The 23,430-nt window shown below is 41.7% G+C and overlaps 1 protein-coding gene across 2 annotated transcripts; it reads right to left on the bottom strand.

Annotated features, from left to right (window-relative positions):
* Nucleotides 1-437: 437 nt before the first annotated feature.
* LOC144067276 (adhesion G protein-coupled receptor B1-like) lies at nt 438-22,371 on the bottom strand. 2 transcript variants are annotated; one of them, XM_077590887.1, is made up of 32 exons: nt 21,940-22,371; nt 18,914-19,710; nt 17,448-17,597; nt 17,259-17,357; nt 17,013-17,177; nt 16,769-16,933; nt 16,428-16,592; nt 16,033-16,197; nt 15,848-15,949; nt 15,277-15,383; nt 14,995-15,189; nt 13,945-14,013; nt 12,542-12,650; nt 12,088-12,231; nt 11,908-11,977; nt 11,384-11,486; nt 10,971-11,014; nt 9,275-9,401; nt 6,335-6,438; nt 6,133-6,235; nt 5,889-6,039; nt 5,696-5,765; nt 5,081-5,147; nt 4,892-4,977; nt 4,434-4,605; nt 4,240-4,335; nt 4,110-4,149; nt 3,380-3,996; nt 3,248-3,283; nt 3,048-3,152; nt 2,473-2,523; nt 438-2,255 (listed from the first exon to the last, which is right to left on the bottom strand). In XM_077590887.1, exons 2-32 carry the CDS (start codon nt 19,650-19,652, stop codon nt 2,055-2,057), a joined length of 4,617 nt encoding a protein of 1,538 aa, XP_077447013.1. In that variant the 5' UTR covers nt 19,653-19,710; nt 21,940-22,371; the 3' UTR covers nt 438-2,054. The 2 variants fall into 2 exon arrangements, with proteins under 2 accessions (XP_077447013.1, XP_077447014.1); XM_077590888.1 differs by having other exon boundaries at nt 4,110-4,146.
* Between the last annotated feature and the right edge of the window lie 1,059 nt (nt 22,372-23,430).

The raw sequence follows: 23,430 nt of genomic DNA, 5'->3' as shown, positions 1-23,430 counted from the left end.
GGCACCAAAACCAGAATACTACACCGTGTTGAAAATATATGAATGAATAAATTATTCAGAGGGTGGCCCGGCGGATCATTGGCTAGCTTGTCGGCCTCACAGTGGGGAACCTGGGTTGAAATCCAGGTCGGTCCACCTGTGTGGTGTTTGCATGTTCTCCCCAGGCCTGCGTGGGTTTTCTCCCACATTCCAAAGACATGCATGATTGGACACTCTAAATTGCCTCTGGGTATAAGTGTGAGCGTGAATGGTTGTTTGTCTCCTTGTGTCCTGCGATTGGCTGGCCACCAACTCAGGGTGTCCCTCTGGCCTGAAGTCAGCTGGGATGGGCTTCAGCACCCCCTGCAACCCGAGTGAGGATGAAGTGGTTCAGAAAATGAGATGAGATGAGATAAATTATTCGAGTAACTCACACATTTTATGTAATGTTTTTTGTTTTAATTAGAAATCAATCACATTCATTATGTGCTGTGAAAAACATACAGTTACGGAAGGGAAAAACATTAAAAAACAAGTCATGACAAGAGATTACAAGTCTGTTGAGGTATGAATCGGACTGAGAGTAATACAAAGGAACTGATAAAATTGAAATCAGAATTGGCAGGTAACAATTATTGACAAGGTTGTCATAAACACTTACAGAAGACATGAGGTTCCGTTACTCTTCGCGACACAGTGGAGAGTAATAAAATATCCTGAAGCACATTGTTAGAGATGTTCATTCACTCTATACACCGTTTGCTTTTATAGAAGTACAATTATCTACCTGTCACAGACGCCTCCAAATATGGAGTCTTAGGCTAACAAATCTCTAGTCAATAAATTCCTTGAATTACTAATACCGATTTGTTATACAATATTCTGGTAAAGCCTCTATATGCTCAGTAAATATGAAGATAATGGTATAAAAGATTTGAATCATCAGTAAGAAAAACTTCTTAAATCCTAGTAGAGTATCAGTCCTGCTTGAGCATCAAGCACCCATCATATTGCACCATTTCACACTGATGGTTAAAAAACACAAATGTGTTGAAGGCTTAACGCCCTGAGACTGCGCTGTCACAACAGTGCCAGGAGCCTCAGCTTTGTCCAAAGTGTCCTGCAAAGCTGAGAAACAAATGGGTGATGATGAAAGAAAGGTCTTCCCAACTTTCAGATCCACATTTTTTCTTCAAACGCACACCCAGCATTTCCCACAATGTACTGCTCCGTGTTAAGAGTCTGTGTTGCGGTGCTGGCGGTTTGGTATCGAGGCAAAATGTGGATAAAATCCACGGACACTCTTCGACCTCCATCACCACTCAGTAGGTTTGTCCCAATGCAGAGAATACTGGATTACAACACATTACAGATGTGTTCCACTTTTCCTCCAACTCATGTTGTAGGTCACAGGAAAACAAAGGAAACAGAACAAAATCTCTTGACGTTTATCGCAGGAGATAAATAAAAGAGTAAAATTGAGAACAAAAGTAATGATATCCAAATAAATACAAAATTCTTAGCCTAAATTCATTTAAAAAAAATTCCAGGTGTGAGAATCATGAGAAAGGATTAAAATATAACCAAAGAAAATCTGTGCCTAGCAAACACCAAGTATAAACCATTTTGCTTTTGCTCTCTTTTGTTTTGGGTAGGGAATTTGGCCGGGATAGGAACAGCCAGGAGTTCTTAATATTATTCCTCCCAAAAGGCAGGAACGATAAACTACATAATATTGTTTTGTTTGTCTCTAAAGTTCAACTGAAGGACAAAAGAAACATCATTAACAACATCATCGGAACTCCAGGTTTCAAGAACCCCGCAGCGAACAATAATAGAACCACAGCGAGTTCTAGCCCATTTCAACCGCAGAACTTTCCACCAGCTCATTGACAATAACGAACTACCCCACCCAATCTTCCACCCTTAGGTGAGGATTTTTGAAGACATAGATTCTCGGACGTACTTTCTGACTTCCTAACTTTTTGGGTTTCCCCTCTTTACCAATACAGGATCAAAAGCCCAACAGGTAACCGAGGTAAAATAAAGCGGCCTTGCTTGCTAGCTCTTTGTCCTCAGACCTCTGTCTGCAGGTCAATGATGTCCTGACCCACCATGGGGATGGGGGTGCTGGTCTTCTCCCATTCCACAGAATGCAACTCCAGTGGTGAGGCAGCAAGAGGCTCCAAGTCTTTGCGAACCCATGCAGGGGGAGACTGCTGCGGTAAGCCTCGAACTCCTTCCCAAGGCCTCTCCAAAGGAGCCTGCTGTTTGTCCTGATCAGAACAAAGGAGCGACACTTAGCGGTGGGGTGGTGTCACTCATCATCAGTGAGCATTGTCTGGCCTAATCAAATTGAAATGAGCTTCATTTCATCAGAGGCGATTGGCAAATAATGAGGAAATTATTCCTCCTAGAGGCAAGTGTAATACTGTGTGTCCTGACTATACGTGGTTAATTTGGAAATGGTGAGGTTATATTAAAAACACTCACGCTGTGGTTCGTTTTGTCACTTCCTGCTGATGATACGCTCCATCTCACAGACTGTAGGGAGCAAGGAAGAAAATGCATCCTTAATTCAAATGACCTCTTTTAACCAGGACTTAGTACATATTTTTGCTGATTTAGGGTCATTTTAATTTTGATTTTTTTTGTACCAAATGAACTTTTTAAGGATAATATTCATCTTGCCTCTGATATAATACTTTTGATCGCTGTTCTCATATTATATGAACTTTGAAATCATTTTCGTGTGATGATGTGTATGGGAATATTGCATTTTTTTCTGGACTATAAGTCACACTTTAAAAAAATGTTTTGCTGGGACTGGGACTTATGCTTGAGTGAGACTTTTGTGTTTTATGGAAGATGAAGAATTGAATGGGTAGTATTGAATGATAGTTTTTTTGAAGTAAATTCGAGTTATGTGGTTTAGATATAGTTATCTGAAGAACTGTTAACATGCAAGAAATGGCTTTTTTTGCTAGTTTTTCTGTGCTGTTGCGACTTATATGTACTCTGGTGTGACTTATAGTCTGAAAAATATGGTAGAGTAGTTAAGACGTTACCTTGCCGTCAGAGGCGGGCGACTCTCTGTCTTTATCAGCATGATGTAACTTCCTGTTCAGGTCCTGGAACATGTTCTGGTGACGCTTTTTTGTGTGCATTATTTTCTACAAGATAAATGTATAAAAAAAAAAAAAAGATGAATACTGGATCATAATCCTCAAGATGATATCTGAGTACATTCAATCTGATTGATAGTTACCTCAAAATCTAGCTCAGCATACCGGGACTTTTGTCTCTGCAAGGGAAGATAAAAAAAGAAGAAGGTAAGTTTGGTTAAATGTCATAAACATTTGATAAGACTCCAAACATATTATTATGATTCAATTTCTACCTCCAAGGAACTCATGGACAAGGTGGAGATGGTCTCGCTTTTGGACATCATAGAGTTCATTGACTCAAAGGTGTTCTCCAGGCTGCTGTGAGTAATGTGAGACTCGCTGGACATATTGTGGATGTTTTGGATGGGCGAGTCCCTCTCGGAATAGGATACGCTGACTTGATCGCAGGGAATCGACTTGATGGCGAAGGCTGCTTGAGGCTCGGCGAAGGGGCCACTCAGGTGCATGAGTCTGGCCTGTGGCAGCTGTTCCACATTGATATTGTATTTCGCCGGGTCATCTTTGGGCTTGGATCTGAGAGTGGATGTAGTGTTGGGCATGAGCACGTAACCACTGCCGTCAGAGACTCCGCCTTCCGCCTGAACGCGAGCAAGATCGACATCCAACTGCTGGAAGAGTTCTCCCTCACACACGTAGACGGGTTTTCCGCATGAGGGGTCAACTCCCCCCGTCAGGCGGCTCTTCTCCCTCTTGAGGGTGAGAGTGTGGCTGGAATATTCAGGAACTGCCTGCATGTGGGTTTTGTTGGTTGGCAGCGTGTGGAAGTTGGGACCCATGGGAAGAGGCATTTGAGGGGGGGACATCTTCTCTTCTGATGAGCCGCTCAAACCTTTTAAGAAAAATGAGAATAATAATGAACCAGAGCAAGTGAAAGGAATGCATAATGAACTGCAAATGGAACCTTGTTAGGGCGTAAAATTGGATGTAAATGTTTATGCTCACCCTGTCTGCTTGTATCTCCATCCTTTTCATTATCTGACTGCTGAAAACCGAAAACACATTACATCAACACATACTCATTTAAGAAGAAAACTCTGTGCACTCAAAATATTAATAAAACAAAGGAATATACCGTGAGCTGATTGTGACCGCTGTGATGTGAGTTTCCAGAATCTCCATTGCCGTCATCTTTGCGGTCCACTACTCTGCACTTAACAGCTTCTTGAACCTAGAGATGAAAAATTCAGGAAATTGAATTAAAATCACAGCTCAGAAAAAAGCACATAAGCCAAACTAATTGGAGCTATTCTATCAAGTGTCCCTTACCTCTCTACGAAGGATGCAGTGGACCATAACAATGATGAAACCTTCCAGGGAGTCAAAAACGGCAAAGAGAATTTGGAAGAGGGCGGAGCGACGATCTGTGATAGCCAATACGGCAGACATCCATGTGAGGGCCAAGAGCGGTAAAACCACGCAGGAGCTCCATAGTGATGCCCTGTAAGGGTGGACAGTGAGAGGCATTTTGGTTAGTCAGTTCAGGAAACTCTGTCGACAAATACTCATGTCTGTTTAAAATCAGAGGTCACAAGCAAGATATTTGTTGGGGTTGAAGTCACGTTTAACTAAAGCCGACACTTGATTGATTACTAAGGTCTGTCCTTTAAGTTTTGTCCTAATTTATGTCCTTCACGGACTTAGGGCCTTGACATTATCAATATAGCTATAATGGCACTGATGTGGGGAATAAGCACAAACCGTAATGTAAGATCAATAGAACTTACCCAGCTCTCTCCTTGAGCTTCACATCGGTAATTCCATCCTTAGATACCAGCTTGTTAAAGACCAGAATACCAATGACCATGTTCACCTGTTAGGGAAGAATGAAAGGGTCAGTGATATAAGGAGGAATATGTGAAATAAAATGCATATTTGGATGGGATAGGACTTAAAAAACTGGATTAAATGCATACCAGAACAACAGCAGCAGCCGGGCCAACAAAGGAGTAGAGGAGACCACCCTCAAGAGAGAGCCAACAGCTACAGAAAAAGAGTTAAAAATTGAAATTAACCAAATGTTCAAAAGTACATGTAAGTAGAAAGTCTTACATGTCTTTTAGTTAGCAAGATAAGGCTTGTCAAAAGTAGTAAGGGTCATTCCAGAATTGGAGGACATTTTGGGTTCGAAATATTAATTTTCGTGAATAATAGGTAACATACAATGAAAGGATTGATAGTTTTTTTTGGCATTACCATGGTAACAAGGTTGCAAATATGTATTGCTAGCATTTTGTCAGGGTATATGTACTTTTACTGCTGGAAGGAGGTCAATTTCATGTACCAGTTATTGGTGGGTGGAACAAAAGGAAAATACATTTAAAGGGGTATTTCTGACTTATTTACTAACCTAAAAATGTGATTTTTTTCTTCTCTTAATCTAAAAAAAATGGTCCCATGACATGTAAATGTACTCAACGACTGCAAATTTGGGAATTTTATTATGTGGTCTATTTAAAATTTAAAACGTGTAATGGAAAATCTAGATCCAATTCTAGAATGACCCTATAAACAAGAAGAAAGAAACTTACTAGTTGACGGTACCATATCCTTTGGCTTTTGTGAAGCCCACAGACACGGCCACCACCAATGCAGGTAATCCTATCAAGACAAACAATATCCCAAAAAGGGTTAGAATCTAAAATGCAAACAAGCAACTAAAAATCACCCAGCAAGGAGAAAAAAAAGAGCAGAAGGAAAAAACAGAAAGATAGGTGTGCTTACCCCAACCCAAGCACAAGAAGCGCTTGCGAATTATGCGGTTGCGCAGACGACCAGTGACAGCCATATAGGACTGCCAAGCTTCCGTCAGCACCCAGCAGAAAGAAGAGAGGAAAAAGAAGTGCAGGAAAGCGGCTACCAGTGTGCAAACCACCTTAAGAAGGCCAAAGAGGAAGAGGGAGATACTTGTTACTAAAGCAGCGAAGGTTTAACTAGCCTTAAATCAAGAATAGAGCAGAACCCCCACCTTATTGCGAGCTTGAGTTTGTCCTATGAGAATAAGGGCGTTGGAGCAAATAATGGACAGGCAGAAGTTGATGAGGATAACAGAGCGCTCAGAGCGGATATATCTGAGGTTAGTTGGCAAACGAGAGAGGAGAATAACGTGAGTTTGGTTGCAAAGAAAAGAGCCCATTGCCTTTTTAAATTCACTCATAAGGGTGACTTACTTCCAGACTGAGACATAGATGATAATGAGTAGGAGAAGGGTGAGCGAGGACACCCCACAGCCAACTATGAGAGTCACGGATGGGAGAAGTGCCTTGTCCATGATCTGTAGAGAGGAGACACACAAAAAAACAGACCCTCAAAGAGCTGCGAAACCAGCAATACGAACATCACATGCACACAAGTAAAGCATGCGGATGTGCGTTATCCGGAGCAGCAGATGACTCCCTGGGGGGAAACGCTCAATGGTACAGTCGGGCAAGGTGACGTCAAGGTGAACATGTTATAAAGATGAATTAAACAAATGGATAGACTCAATTAATTTCTGGAGAGTCAAAAATAGGGTACTCGGACGTTTCGTCGAAAGATGTTTGGTCCCCGGACGTTTGGTAGAACGGACGTCTGGTAGAACGGACGTTTGGTAGAACGGACGTTTGGTAGAACGGACGTTTGGTCGCCGGGTTCGCGAGTCCCGAGGTTTGAGTCATGAGACTTTCATTTGTTTAACCCTATTCACTCAATGTTAAATAATAGTCATTAAATCCCTATTCACCCAATGTTAAAATCTATCAATTGCATGCGAACCCGTTCTACCAAACGTCCGTTCTACCAAATGTCCGTTCTACCAAACGTCCGTTCCACCAAACGTCCGTTCTACCAAACGTCCGTTCCACCAAACGTCCGGTCGACCAATCATCTGGGGACCAAACGTCCGGTCGACCAATCGTCCGGGGACCAAACGTCCGGGGACCAAACGTCTTTCGACGAAACGTCCGGTCACGCATTTATCTCCCCGCCACTGCAAAGAGGAGATCCTTCAGATAGAAGAATCCGTTTTTTTTAAACTGACAGACAACTCAAGCTTCGACATCCTTTTTCTGCAATGGTTTTATGCCAAGCTTCAACCCGGCGGGTGTGAACAGGTGGACCATTAACACCAGTGCATTAATCTGTCACCACCTGCCCTTTTCTGTTCTGTGACAGCAGCTTATCCCCGTCACTGCCAGCGGCGTTAACAGTTCAATGGGTAAAACTGCTCCCCAATTGTTTCCTTTGCCACGTTGATGCTGCATACACAAATTTTCTTTCAGAAGGATGCCAGAACGTTTGTAAAGTATTACACTTTGCAGCTTTTTGGACTGTGTTCCCAATTTATACGCATCATTGAACTAAACTATCTGGGAGAATTCTCAACTGTGACACATGCAAGATGGGAGACAGAAATGTGCTCAAGTGTAAAAGAGGAAATGAAACAGGGGAAGAAGTATACATTGCTTTGGCCTTCATTGGATTTGTATAGGGCATAAATTTCAAGCGCTGTTCTTTTCTAATACACTGGTCACTTGTGTCTATGAATTTGAATGGATGGTACATAGCAGCATTGTAGGATCTCAAGTTCTATTATGTGGTCTTCATAATTCTTTTCACTCGAATGAAGAATGTTCTAAGAAAACAGATGGAATCTTGAGTCAGGTAATACAAAAAAAAACCTGAATGCGATTCAATCTGATCTGTCCTCTTGCTCCCCAACCTCTCTAACTAGGTTGCACTATATGAGTCTGACTCTGACCTAAATATGAAGCATGTCTTATGTCTGCCCTTGCTTGCATCACATGTCCCTCTTGGAAGAGAAACAAGAGACATTGGACTTTTTGACCACAGGCTTGTCAAGGGCGTTCCTTGTCAGACCAACATTGCTATCATATCGTATTAAAGCTTCTCAAATGAGAGCACATCAAAAGAGTGAGCTAACGCATTGCAATTTCTTTCTGTATCCCCTCATCTTTACTCTTTCTCTCGCTGCCCCCTGCTGATAATCTCAAAAGGCAAAATTATTGAAAATGTCCATAGTGCACATTAAAGGTTGGCGACTGTGGGTGGTAGGGGGGAAAGAAAGAGAACTGTCAATGCATAACCAGACATCTGTCCCTCATTGGTTCACATCTTTGGCATTTTCAGACACACTGAGGCGAGAAGAGGAAGTGCGGAGGGTGGGTGAGGGCAGAGGAAGGTGATAATTGAGACTTTAGAGATAATGGCTGATGGAGTGATGATGTGAGAGACTGCCTGTTTCGACATGTTAAGGTCAAGAAGTGGTGGGAGTGTGAGCAGCAGATTCAGATTCAAATGCCATATGTAAACAGATAAATGGACCTAAAACACTGCAGTCAACAGCTCTAAACCAGTCTCACGGCTAGTATTTAGATTAAGATGCAATAGATGTTTTTGTTGTTTTTGCTGTCAGAAGCAATAACTGTTGTATGGGAAAGATGCCAGATTACATCCTATGTTAGGGAGTGGGGGGTCTTTGTAGAGAAGGGGGACTGTGTTTTTTTCAGGCCCCCAGCTTCTCAGTTATGAAAAATCCCCTAGGCCGAGTTAGCGCTGCAGAAGCCGTTACCATGGCAACTGGCTAGAGCAGCTTCTGGGGCAAGACAGTCTACAGGGGAAATAACACTGTTTATTTGTGCATGAAATATGCTATAAGACATTCACGCACAAATCATTGTGCATGAATATCTGCATTAATTGCGTGTGAAAAAAATAATTATAATAAAAAAGATCAAATAAATTAGTTATTTATAGTTACTTAACAGAAGGCTCTTAATCTAAATGATATTAAAGGTAAATTACGCTTTCTTACATAAAAAAATCATAGTGTAGTGAAAGACTGCTGAACCCCAATTCTATTAAACATGTATTGAAGCATATACATTTGCTTATTCCACCTCCCCTCCCCACACACACACACATCAATACATGTCAGTTTTCATCCCTTTCCTAATGAAATCCATCATTGATGCCTTTCCTTCACGGAGACAAAGAGCCGTAGTGCAAATGACCCCAAGAGCACATGCTGCATCGCATTCAAGCACAGCAAAAAAACCCAAAAAAAAACGTTGACGTTACAAGACAAAGACAAAAGCTTTCCTAAGACTTACCGAGTCGAAGTTGATGCGTGCTAAAATGGCGAAGGTGGAGAGGCTGTCACACACACATTTGGTTCTGAATGAATGAACGGGCACGGCTCTGCAGCTCCGAGCAGACCACGATCCAAGCAGGGAGGATCTGCACAAGGGAAGAGAGCAAAGACACCCACCGGTGTGAGAGGAGAGAAAATAAAAGGAGAGGCTGCTTTGAGGGCTGACACAGCTTATTAAAAATGCTGCTTGTTTATGTGCTTTGAGGCAATGATTCAAAGGCACAGAAACATTTTACAAACATCCAATGTAATTGAAACAATAATATTAAAAAAATATATCCATTGGAGAGAACATTGGCTATAGGGGTAATTTACATCTACTGTGTATGACTGGAGCTGGCACAAATCATTAAAAATATGTCATTTTTATGTGTTTTCAGGTGGCGATTCAAAAATACAGAAAAAATCACTGCATTTTAAAAAACAATATGCAAGAGATTCCGTTGTTACATAATTTGATACACATTTGCATATATTAGCAATATTTTTCGCATGTTTGCATTTGATTTAATTTAATTAAAATGCCTCTGTTAAACACCTTCATCTGTTTTAACTATCTTTTTATCGATTCATAATTTTATTGGCAAAAACACTGCCTGCAAATGCTAAGATTTTTATTATTAGCCCCCTAAAACATTTCCTTTTTTTGGAATAATTTAAGTAGACTTGAACCAATAATAAAAAGGTCACTTTTTCCATTTAGGGCAGGTGCTTGAGCACCACCTAAAGGTAACTGTGCACATGTCTAATACAAAGCTGTATTCTTTTTCTTCTGTCGAAAATCAAAGACAGAATTCAGATGTGATTGACTAAGATGTACAAATTGATATTTCATTTGTAAAGTGGTTTTGAATGGCATTTCACTGCAAACGACTTTGCGTATAGGTGATTTAAAATCAGCTAACAGCATGAATGTATCATTCAAGCAATGGGGCATCATACTTAAGAGATAAAACCTAATACAAACGAAGTAGTATTGAAAAAACTGTGTTTGCATAGTTTAACGGGTGTGCAGCAAAACTAATCTTCGGTTACGAGGGTGTTGCCGTGGAAGTATAATAGTTATGTGTTAGTTTGTTAATAGATGACGAATTCGAAGAAATAAAACATTTATCCAATCCAATATCCTGTTTTTGGTGTTTTTTCAGAGGGTTGGAACGAATTAATTTGTTCTTAGTTCATTTCAATGGGAAACGTTCATTCGAGTTACGAAAAGATCGACATACGAGCTCAGTCCCGGAACGAATTAAGCTCGTACGTAGAGGTACCACTGTAAAAACATCTGTTTTGAATCATGTTCCCCCCCCTCCTTAATTAGAACTATGTTATCCGTGCATTTATGATCTATTTACAAGTTGACATTGTACTGAACCAGCTCTGCTTTACACTAAACTACACATTTCCAAGCATCTGGTATATGATAGGCCAGCATGTTGTGGCACTTGTCTGGCATCTGTGTCATCAAAAAGGATGAAAAAACATTATCACTCCCCCTGTGGTGTGTCTCAAGGTGGATGAATGTTCTTTGCAGTGACAGATGCATGACTAAAAGAAGGCTAGAAACAGTGACATTGCCACCCGCCAGAGAAAATAGATGTCTGAGTAATCATTTGGATGCACGCGAAATAAGATACAGAGCAGAACTCAACACTTACGTTTCACTTTCATCCCATGAGAGGCACGTCTCATTAATTGTACCCTAAAAAGAGAGAAACATACACAACATTGTTAATAAAAAAGGGAACATGTAATATGAAGTACTATATTTTAAATGTGTGAGAAGCCACGTTTGCCATCTGCTTGCCCACATTTTTGACACATGGATGTAAAAACAGCTCATCAGTTGCAGAAGCTTGTAGGCCCAATTATGTGATTCCTCATCAACCAGCTGGTTAGCCTGTGATTGTGGCAGACTTCAGCGGGCCGAATTTTTTGGCAAATGTCACTCTTTCGACGCAAATATCATCAAAATGTCAAGCTTCATGTGTGCCGCGGTGAACAAACACCCAGAGGCAAAGTGGCTATATTTCTGAGGCTCTATTAGTTTGTGCGAAGGTCATGAACTTACATTGTGGAGATGTGGAAATTCAATCTCGACCGGAGAAGACAAAAGTTCAGGAGTTGGCTTGACGATCACTGTCACTACTTTTGAATTGAGCAGAGTGGAATTGCTGCAGAAAGACAAAAAATACAGTTAAATTATGATAAGTGACAAATTTAAGTTTTCAGATACGTATATTACAAATGAATCCAAGTATAAAACCTCATATTAGCCATCAGAATGTTTAGCTATACCCTGAAATATTAATTATTTTTTTCTCTAAAAGATTTTTCACCGCAAATTTCCCAGAATTGCAAAAGTAATTAAACAGTATTATTTTTGAGAATTTTAGACTGAATGTAATGTAAAATATTAATTGGAAGTAGTAGTGTGGTTGCCATCTTGTGCCTACAATAAGAATTACATGTAAAATCAAGCATGTGAGTAAAAAGCCTGCATATTTAAAGCCCCTTAAAAAAATATATGAATAAATTAATTGGAAAAAAATGAATAAAAATTACATGAGAAATGAGTGTAAAAGTATGCATTACCTTTGAAAAGAAAGAAATGTAGAAAGGTTTCTGTAGAGGACAATGCCAGTCACAACTGCATCTTTGCCTTCTGAAATGAAGCAAATGGTTGCTTAGATACCAATTTGATTGAACTTTGGCTTAACTGCTTAAATGATTTATATATCCATATATAAATATATTTTTTGTTGTGCATCTTACCAGTTGGCTCAATGGCGAAAGCATCTCTGGAGACAGATATTTTCTCCTCAGCTGTCCTCACCCAGTCTAACATGCCCCTCCAGCCCTTAGCAGGGAAAGTGAAGTTTGTGGTCGTTGTCGACGGCCTCTTGTGGATGCTCAGCACTGAGAAGAAAAAAAAAAAACATGTCCAACTTCATCAGTATTCAGATGAAGATTCACAAGGAACAACTGCCAAGAATGTTTTGGTTCTCGACATCACCAGAAGTGTCAGAGCTCGAAAGTCACACAAAGTGATTCACAGTGTGAGGTTTACAGTTCCTAAAGTCATATGTGTAATGCCTGATGCAGACAAACTTTCAGATCACAACTAATTAGTTTGATGGCTGGCTGTAACAAACTGCCAAAGAGATGTTTTGGTGCACTAGGACAAATCACCCTGATAAGAAATATAGTGGTTAAGTTTAGAGCTCACCTAAATTCTCAGTGACTTCATAAACGTCCTGGAAGCCGCTCATTTGCATCCCAATCATGTTCACGGACTCCTCGACGAGAAGGAAGAATTCCCTAACATTGGATCCCATCTGAAAGAGTAAAGGAAAGTTTGTCATTACAAATAAAAGGCAAGGGCCACATTTATACAATCAAGTATTTATAAACAAAAGGAAAAAATGACATTGTAGGAGCTAATCGAGACTTTTCAAGCATTGATTTTCTTTTCTCCTCAGTGTTTTTTTTCTGTATTTTCTCTTAGGAGAAGTACATTTACTCATGAATCTGTAGTACTTTGGATGGATTGTTTAAAATATAAAGTATACGCCAGGGGTAGGGAACCTATGGCTCGGGAGCCACATGTGGCTCTTTTGATGGGTGCATATGGCTCTGAGCTAAAATATGGAAACCGGTGGTGAGAGAACAGAGTCCCGAACGCACCAATAGGAACGTCACGTTGGCACTGTGGCATTGATTTTTTTTTTCATTAGTCTTCTGCATTCATTCTCTCATTGACATTCATTGATTAGCAACAGCTTAACAATGTTGTCAAAATAATTGAGAGACTTTTTGCACTCTAAAAGTTGTAAAATGACAAAAAAAAATGCACATTTTCATGTGTTTTGACTTTTAAATTGTGATTATGGCTCTCAAGGAATAATATTTGGTCAAAAAGGTTCCCGACCCCTGGTATAGGCTATAAAATGTCTTCCACTTTTATAAAACACAAGAGAACTGAAACCTGAGAGCCCTGATCTAATATAAAATGTTTTCTTTGCCAGAGTTCGCCCAGTGCAGTGAAAGGCTTACTCGCTGCTAGGCAACTACTGAACTTCCTTAACGCCATAAATGGACCGGGCGGTTGATTCATGCTGGTATTTCTACAGAATTTCCCCGCCATCGCACTTAGCAGAGGGGAGGGCTGTCCCTGACTTGCGTGTTGCTGACGCACAAACCAGAGCGATGTGGGCGCAAGGTGTGCGTTTCGAACAAATATGTGCCGTCTGTGTCCCCTCTTAACTAGCACGTCTTTGAAAGATGGCGTGGAGAGTCACAGATTGCCGAGTGGGCGCCATGTATTTCCCTGAGTCAATCTCTCTCATCCATGCTCACCTACAAAAGTGTTTACTGTCACCCGACATTGCGATTTGTCATGAAATTCTTATGGAACACAAATATCTAGGCATTTCTGTGGACCTGGAACAACTACATTGCTTGATATGAAAGCAAGAAGAAGTTGTAAAAAATGAGGAAAGTAAAATTTCAAGTCCCACAACTGAACTAAGTAATTAGTTTTGCTTTCTAATTAGTTCAGACATTCACGAGAACTCTCTAAATGTACATAACATCCCCACCCAAAAATGAATGTTAAAACACTCCACGTACCAGCTGTGTCTCTTCCCATTTGTCATGGTGTTCCTCTTTCAACAGGTTGCTGATGGTTTGGACGTAGTTCTGGGGGAATTGGGAGAGGTATTAAAAATGAAAATATACAGTACTTGTCATACATCAAGTCAGTTTTTCTGAAAGTTTTTTTTCAGCAGTGTCAAATTTCCATTCATTCATTATCCATACCACTTATCCTCACAAGTGTCACGGATGGTGGAGCCTATCCCAGCTAACTACGGGCACCAGGTGGGGAATGGCGTTAATTGGTGGTGTGTCAAAGTGGTGGCCCGGGGGCCAAATCTGGCCCGCCGCATCATTTTGTGTGGCCCGGGAAAGTAAATCATGAGTGCCGACTTTCTGTTTTAGGATCCAATTAAAATGAGGAGTATAGATGTATATTAAATTTCCTGATTTTCCCCTTTTTAAATCAATAATTGTAATTTTTTAATCATTTTTTTCTGTGTTTTTAGTTCAAAAATCATTTTGTAAAATCTAAAAATATTTCTAAAAAAAAGCTAAAATAAACAATGTTTTAGATCTATAAAAAACTGAATATTCAGGGCTTTTAATCCATTTATATAAAAAAATATCTAATTATATCTAAAATGGTCCGGCCCACGTGAAATCAAGTTGACGTTAAAGCGGCCCGCGAACCAACTCGAGTCTGACACCCTTGATTTAGAGTGTCCAACCCGCCGCATACCATGCATGTTTTTGGGATGTATGTTAAAACAAATGTTCAAAGCTGTTGGATTTATTAATCATTATTCCAACAAAAGCTAAATATTTAGTTAGCCGCCTTGTGGTGTAGAGGTTCACTCGCTTGACTTCAGTGCAGGCAGGCGCGGGCTCAATTCCCGCTGGTGGTGGTATGATTGGGAGTGCGGATGGTCGTTTGTCTATCTGTGTGCCCTACAACTGACTGGCGACCAGTCTAGGGTGTGGTCTACCTTTCCCCCAATGTCAGCTGGGTTGGGCTCCAGCAACCCCCGCAACCCTTTCGAGGATGGGTGGTATGGATGATGGTTGGTTAAATATTTAGCTTACCTCTATGTCGGCATTGCTTAGCCTCAGCTTGTTGGCCTTGTACACTTCAGAGACGTTCTTCAGGATTTCCATGACAGCCATGAGATCCCCACTGTAAGTTGCGCCTTCATCAGTTGAGAACCTCAGACGTGAAATCACCTCAGCGATGCCATCTATGGCTTGCCCCGCTTGTGCTTTAGTGTTGTAGTCCCTTGCCTACAGGGAGGAAAGTGGAAATGTTCTTAAGAATTCACCTTTTAGGTCGATCCCTTTTTACGTTGAAGCTCCTTTTTTGGAACCTACCAAGATCTGAATGTTCTCATAGTTTTTGGAGACACACTTGATGTAAGTTGGGCTCTCCCAGGTGGCGAGGCCAACAGCATTAAGACTGCACCGGCGAAGAATTAGACCTGAAAGCATTAGGTGTAAGGTAAGCTTAATATACAAAGATATAAATCAGGGGTCGGGAACCTTTTTGACGAAGAGAGCCACAAACAATTCCTATTTTCCAATGTTATTCCTTGTGAGCCATACTACAAATTTAAAAGTCAAAATACATACATGTAAATGAGTGCCTTTTCATTTTTTTTTTGTAATTTCACCACTTTTAAAGTGAAAAAAAAAAGAATATTTTTAAAAAAGATTCTTATACTGTTGATGAGAGGGTGCATTCCAGAAGAGTCTACTACAAAAAAATGAAGATTAAAGCAGTTCTAGATGTAATATCTCAGTTCTGTCACCAGCAATTTCCATATTTTAGCTCACAGGTTAGCAAATAGCCAGATGCACCCATCAAAAGAGCCACATGTGGCTCCCGAGCCATAGGTTCCCTACCCCTGATATAAATATATACAACCATCTGCTGTCAATTCACCTGCAGTATCAGCAGGACATGAGATGGCAGCCATGTCTCCAGCTGGAGTTTTCTTCCACACAACATCACCAGCGCTCTCTTCTGGGCAAATCTCATGGGGCTCTAAAGGATTGCAAAAATGATGTCGTTTTATTAAATAATCTTCAACTGAATGTTTTTTTCCTCCATGTATGAACAATACTAACCAGGGCATCTCTTCTCATTGCAGCGTTTCTGCTCTCCTCTTTCACCAGGGCAAGGCTCCCCACCAAAGAAAGGGCCTTCACAAACTCTTTGTCTCTGCTGGATGCCTCCACCACAAGTCTTGCTGCAGCTGCCCCATGAGCTCCAAGCATGCCAACAACCGCCAACTAAACACAGACATAACAAGCTCTATGAATACCAACTGGCACTGATGGGGGAAAAAACTCTATTATACAACCAAAGGCAACAAAACTACACTTATTTGGATTTAGTAACATTGGAAAGCTTTAAATCCCCTCTAGTTTTCTGTTTAATTTAGTCGGTAAGAGAAATTCAGGTCCTAACTTTTGGTAAATCTAAAGCTACAATTTTCATTTATCATTTTTCTTATATTTACCAGGGCACTCTTTCAGGAAGCAGTTGATGGATTCTTTCCAACTCCCTTGACACTCTGATCCCCCGTAGGATGGGCCATTGCATTCTCGTGTTCTTTGCATGGTACCATTGGAGCAAGAAGCAGAACATGGACTCCAAACAGACCACTCGTTCCAGTGTCCATCCACTAGAGGGAAGCAGAGAAACGTATTTCATAAGAGGAAGCCCATAAATGGAGTTGTTGCAAAAGCACTGCTGCTTCCACCACCTCACCAATTTTAGTGATTTGCTTTTAAATGCACTGCTTTCAATCCTAAATGTACAATGCAAAAGGAAGTTTGGAAGGTCAAATAAACAACTAACCAGGGCATACAGCAATGTTACAGAGCTTGTTTTGTCTTGATGGGCCTTTGCAAGGCTCTCCTCCATTCTGGGGCAGCCTGCACGTGCGAGTGCGGTCACGGTAACCACGACCACATGTGGATGAACACAAGCTCCACGGCGTCCATTCATCCCAGGCACCATCGACTGCAAGCAAAATAAACAAATTGTGATGCAACTGCAAAAATATTATAAAACACACTCATTTCACTGAACTATACGCTACCTGGACAGACAGCAGTATTGTTACAAGGTCTATTTTCTCGTAGGGGTCCGGTGCATTGTGTACTGAAGGATGAAGTCGCGCAAACACGGGTGCGGCTTTGCCAACCTTCACCGCATGTCACTGAACAGGCACTCCAAGGGGACCACTCATCAGTTTTAGTATTTGCTGAAAAAAAGAAAATCAAGTGTTTTTTATGGTTGAAAACTCAGTAAAACTAGGATAAAGTAAGTCAAATCTAAAACATACCGATTTGGGTTGCAACTCCTCCAAGGCCAGAATCATCGGCATGGTCTCTCCTCATACCAATAATGGCCCGTAGACCTTGACTTTTGCTTCGATCTTTACCTGAAGAAAAAAAACAGACAATTATTGCAGTGAAAATTGTCTACTTATAGACAAATTCCCCTTCTTAATGATTGGAAAGCGTGGGATTACCGATGCAGGCCCGTGGGTTGCATGTCCGCCCTTCTTCGACGGTCCCCTCACAAACAGCATCATCGGGTTGACAGGCTCGACTGCGCACCTGGACGCCACCCCCGCATTCCTGACTGCAAACTGACCAACGACTCCAACCAGCCCAGCCTTCTGTATCAGACATAGTCATAAAATACATTAATTAAATATTATGCTACATAGTATAGGTTAAAATGATAAAAAAGAGCAAGAAAGTACAAAAATGTACTATATTTTCTGGACTAGGTATCAGACTATTTTTCATGGTTTGGTTGGGCCTGCGACTTCTGCTCAGATGTGACTTGACAGAGTTGTTCAGAAGCAATGTTCCCTCTAAGATGCGCACGTGCGCAATTGCGCACTACTCTCGTCTTCTCTGCGCACAGCAAATCATATGGAGCGCACAAAATAAAATCCCTTTTTTTTTTAGCTGTGAGGCCAACGCGCGAACCACTCATCCGCCGGGCCGCCCATTCATAGATATTAATCATTACATTTTATTATTATTAAATCATTTATGTGTAGTAGACATACACCTGCTTATGGCAGGTGTGATACTGGTGTGTGCCCATAGCGAGCAATGATGATGTTGCTCACACTGGTACTCAGTGTGATCAGGGAGGTTGTCTTTCTGCTCAGACAAACCAAAAATTAGAGGGAACATTGTTCAGAAGTGAGAACGAAAGTTTGGTAAACACCTTTTGTTGTGTTGTTTCGGATATACTTATCTGAATAACTGGTAATATGTTACGAGCTTCTTATTTAGCCCTTTTTGTCTCCATTTTATTGTTATTACTATCAAGTATGATGTTTGTTCGTGGTTTCTGATAATACAAGCCTCTCTTCTCCCCCAAAATCAAATCTGATTTATACTCCAATGTGCTGCATATTATTGATTTCAATATGTATATCCTCAGACAGGCAGTGTATACATTGTCTTTTTGGACAGTTTTTTGTCTGAGCACTCAAAGCTGCTAGTTGTTCAGTCTGAAATTGCTTTAAACCACTGCAGGGCTCGACAGCAGCGTTGCTATGCCAACCGCGAGTGTGCTTCGATTTTCACCGCCAGCTGACTGTGAGTTCTTTGTGCTCCTTTCTATCCTTTCTCCAACATAAACACAGCTACAGACTCCTAACCCAAGCAGTGAAGTTCACACGCTTGACTTGCACCACAACAAAAAGTTAATCATACGTGTGATTCAGGTAGTTCGTCCAATTAGGCTTAAAGATCCACTTCTGTAATACATTCAATTTGCTCCTTATTAGTTTGTGGCAGCAGAGTGCACATCCCTTGCTGTCTCCCCCCCGCCCTGTCTTCTGGAGTCAACTTGCCAGAATTAAAAGTTTTAAGATACAAATTAAAAGGTCACTCTTTGATAAGGTGGACTGAGAGTCGGCAGAACATAAGCTCCTTCAAACTTGGAGTTTTCTTTGTGTGTCAAACTTACTGATGATCTCAGCATTTTGTCCATTGTCTCTTGGCACTGGAGAGCATTTCTCAACGTAGACACCACCTCTGTAGCAGCTTCCCGGCTTCCTTTTGGGGGTCTCCCAACACTGGCAAGGGGTGTTCATGATGCCACAGGGGTACTCGTGGGTACTACTGGACAGGCACTTCTCTAGCCACTGGCACAGCATCTGGCAGGCGGGCATACTCGGATTCCTTTTCCCAACAACAAGAAACTCAGACTTGAACTCGCTGACGTTTTCGCCCTGTGCGTGGTCCTTCTCCAGATGATTGCTTGAGGCCACCTTGCGGATTTGTAAGAACTGCTTGCTGGATTCGATGTAGGTGATGGTAGTTGAGGCATCACACAACCTGACTACTTCGTCATAGCTCTCCATGCCCAAGTAAGTACGGGATGTCTCGATGAAGGAGTCGAACTGGAAGGTTCTGATTTGCCTTGGTGTGCAGGATTCAGTTGGCTTGGTGATTTTCATGTAGACAGTGTAGCGACGAGGGTCTGGGTTTTGCAGGGTCCAGGAGCACGGTGCAGACGGAAGGTTAGTCGTGGAGGAGAAAACGCCGAAGAAGCGACTTTGTTCCAGAGTTGCGCAGGTGTCAGAAGCCGGGCCGGATGGAGTGCATGATGTCAAAGTAAAGAAAAGTAGGACAAAAGCCACATGTGGCCCGAAAAGAGCTGACGACGCCATCGGGTCAGCTTTGCTCGAGAATCTTAATCTCATTGGCTTCTTCTTCAGCAGGTTTTAATGCTTCAGACAGCCTATGTTGTCAATTTGGGACCTGCAGAGCGGAAATATAGTTTCATTGTAAGTCTTTCACGTCAACTCTAACAAAAAAATAGTAAATCCTGAGAACCTGACAACTGCTTATGTTCATGTGTAAAATTTTTAAGTACAGATGGAATGAACGGAACTGGCTAGCTCTCTGTCAGATAATTGCGATGAGGCAGAAAGTACAATCCCTTCACAGAAGGCTGGTATCGCCAAGCTCTTAGTTTCTCCTCCCACACACTGAACCGAACTGTGAAGCAAATGCGTCAGTCTGACGTCCATAGAAGCATTACCACTTACTCTTTTTTTTTATTTGCAAAGTGTAGAGCTCCTATTACATGGTAAACAAGAGAAATGATTAACATGTGTAAGAGCCTGATTGCATCCCCTGAATACAACTAATACCAAAGCACACCTGAAATCTCTGAGTCATAATGCAAATGTATTTTGTTGAGTGAGCTTTTAAAACAATTAACTGACAAACCTGAGAAATGCGTGCTCCTTACAACGATACTATTTTGTCATGAGTATGCTGCAGCCTGTATTAAGTCATTCAAGGTGCTGAAAGTATGGAGTCAATTTCTACATCTCCACTTGACCTGCTCTCACTGAACAGACTGGAGACACTAGCTCGTTGCTCAGCAACATACATCGCTTGTGTTTACTGCAATTTCCCTCTCTTATTCTTTGGACGAGCCAGATAAAGACCCCTTAAAAATATGAAATAGGTTCATAATCCATGTAGCCTATGGTTGGTATGAGGAGAGCTAATGTCTCTGAATACAAAACATGATGGCAAAAACACTAGAATTGTATATATGGATAATTGAACTCGACAGCAAATAAGGCTTACTTTATAAATATATTGTTAAAAATGTGCAATCTTGAAGAGCCATTCAAACAGACATGCACTTTTCAGGCTTCCTTTCCTCACATCTGTTTCACTGTCCCCATGTCGCGACAACGTGAGCAGCATAGCAAAGATATATCCCCCCTTCGCCTTCTTGCACCCGCCCCTTTAACAACCGGAAGCTCCATGAATGTGCCTCGGATAAAGCATGCTGAGAAAACAAGGAGAGACAGCTGTTGTCTACGCACATTGCCCACTTTCCTCCTGACCTTTCTCTTCCTTTTCTCTTCTGTCTGACCATTTGTCTCTGTAAGGAAGGGAGGGAGCAAGTGGGAGACGATTGTTATGGAGATGAACTTCTAAAAATTGGGGGATAAAACTGCACTGCTGCAAATAAGGTCACTCTGAATTCAGATTTTTTTGCTCACATACTCCTTTGTCTTGTATAGTTGATGTATACTTTGCATACCTGACGAGACCCCCACAGAAAACTCAAATAAAATATAACCTTGATTCCTGAATTCTGTGTTTGCCGCAGGTGGATGTGGGACATAAACAAGCATTCACTTTCTTTTGACCTCGTACTGGTCTTTGTGAAGTCTCTCCTTCTTATGAAAGATGACATTTTAAAGCCATTATAGGTCAACTGTCACAGTCCAATTGTTCACGTTTTGAGACCCCCCCAAACAAAATGACAACAAGCTTCCAACACCTCAGGAATGAGAAAGGCTACCAGGAAAATTACAGTTCACTTTTGGGTACTTATTTCCACAGAAGTTTACTGCAGAGGTGGCTGAGAATTGACATGACGTTTCAGCACCATGGATAGCAAACCTAAAGTTTCAACCCGGATTGGAAGCTGCAGAACAACTGTGAAACTATCACAGTCACAGAAAGTCTCATCACAATTCATCTCATTTTCTGAACTGCTTTATCCTCATTAGGGTCGCGGGGGGTGCTGGAGCCTATCCCAGCTGACTCCGGGCCAGAGGCGAGGACACCGATCGCAGGGCACGAGGAGACGGACAACCATGCACACTCACACCCATACCTAGGGCCACTTTAGAGAGTCCAATCAGCCTACCATGCATGTTTTTGGAATGGAAGAGGAAACCGGAGTACCCGGAGGAAACCCACACAGGCACATGCAAACTCCACATAGGTGGACCAACCTGGATTTGAACCCAGGACCCCAGAGCTGGGAGCCCAACACGCTATCAAAGAAAGTCACAATACAAAATCTATATTAATTCGATGTCTGCCAATGACGACAATAGACGCCCTTTCCATTTGACCCAACTCAGATGGATTGAGTGTCTATCACCGTCAATTGCACTGAAACGATCGACCATTATCATATGAAAGAAATGAAGTAGTATATTTTCTTACCTTGTCTCTGAACTTCGAACGTGCGGTCTTGGGAACTGCGGAGTTCGTTCTGGCCAAAACTTTTTTCTTCTTCTCAATGTTAGATTAAAAAAAGATGCGCCAGGTCCACTCCAGACCCAAGAGGGTCAGCCCCAAAAGTCCGTGATGCCCACAAGCAAAAAATTTTTTTCTTCAAAAGGCGACTCTTACAAACTCCAAAGAGTTTACTACCAACTTTGTTTAGCAGCTATACCCAGAGAAACTGGCGTAATAGCGCTCGTTGTGATGAATCTAGACGAATGCTGCGGTGGTGCTCCAGTTGACAGTCCGGAGAACCAAACGGCGAGAAATCTCGCTTTTTCCGAGCTCCAGAATCAAAGTTGGTACTTCTACTCCCGGCTTCGGAGTCTTCTTGCTTGTGGCACTGAAAGTGGGTTCAGACTCAGTGTAGCGTGTGGCCTTCTCTTCGTAGTATATATCCAACCCCGCCCCCCCGCCCCTTGCAGTCACAGTCGATGCGTGGATGATGTGAATGAGACAGCACCAAAACGCAAAAGGAGGGGAAGGAGGAATGTGCGTGGGCTAAGTGTTTATGTGCGCGCCTGCAAGTGTGATGAGAGTGACCGTGTTTGGAGCCGCGAGGAGTGCAGGGAGGGAGGGAATGCGACGATGAGCACGGAGGGAGGGAGTCGTGTGCGCATAGATACAGGCGATTATGAACACTAAACTACGCAGATATCAACGCAGGGCCAAAGGTACCGGAAGGAGGATGGGCGCAATCGGCAAGCGAAGGGATGGAGCTTTTTGGACTGAAGCCAAAATGAGTTTCTCGCATGAAAACACATCTGGGAACGAGGAGGTTGTTTAAATCATTGTTTTCCAGCTTTGGTAAAAGAAAAAGAGGGCAAAATAAAATGCATTCATTTTTCATGCTGCTTATCCTCAGAAGGGTCGTCGGAGGTGCTGGAGCATATCACTAGGCAACGATTGGCACCAAGCTTGAATTTTACAATTTCTCGCCCCTGATTCACAATTTAATAGGGAGTACTAATTTGTTATTTTGAAGGGAAAATCTTAAGAAAAATCATGGCATATGGAATTTCTGAGATATTGTATGAATCAAAAGCATATTATTAGGGTAAATATCATGAAGAAGTTAGTCATTCTTCCAGTAATGGTTGTTTTCTTACTGCAAAACAGAAAATAACCAACACGTAGTAAATGTTAATTTACAGACATCTACTGGTGAAAAAGAGTATAGCAATGCTGTAAGTCTTGTGCGTATATAGGAGGTGCCCTTTTTTCAGTCATCATTTTTTTGTTATAAATATGGCTTATATGCGAGAAAATACGGTAACCAGCCTGCCCTGCATGTGTTTAGGGTGTGGGAGGACACCGGAGTAATTGCATGGACATGGGCTCGAAACGATCGAAAACTGTGAGGCCAACACACTAACCACTTAACACACCAAACTGCCAGCAAAATAAAATGGCCACCTACTATTATGCACA

This window comes from Stigmatopora argus, chromosome 21 (genome assembly GCF_051989625.1).
Source record: "Stigmatopora argus isolate UIUO_Sarg chromosome 21, RoL_Sarg_1.0, whole genome shotgun sequence".
Taxonomy (NCBI): domain Eukaryota; kingdom Metazoa; phylum Chordata; class Actinopteri; order Syngnathiformes; family Syngnathidae; genus Stigmatopora; species Stigmatopora argus.
This window is presented reverse-complemented; position numbering and strand designations above follow the sequence as displayed.

What these genes read in the sequence shown, in the direction of transcription:
- LOC144067276 (XM_077590887.1), bottom strand. Translation starts at nt 19,652, where the DNA reads ATGAGATTAAGATTCTCGAGCAAAGCTGACCCGATGGCGTCGTCAGCT. An exon ending in CAATACTGCTGTCTGTCCAG is followed by an intron (nt 16,934 to 17,012) that starts GTAGCGTATAGT and finishes TTTTGCTTGCAG; the next exon opens with TCGATGGTGCCTGGGATGAA. An exon ending in AAACTCAAGCTCGCAATAAG is followed by an intron (nt 6,040 to 6,132) that starts GTGGGGGTTCTG and finishes GGCCTTCTTAAG; the next exon opens with GTGGTTTGCACACTGGTAGC.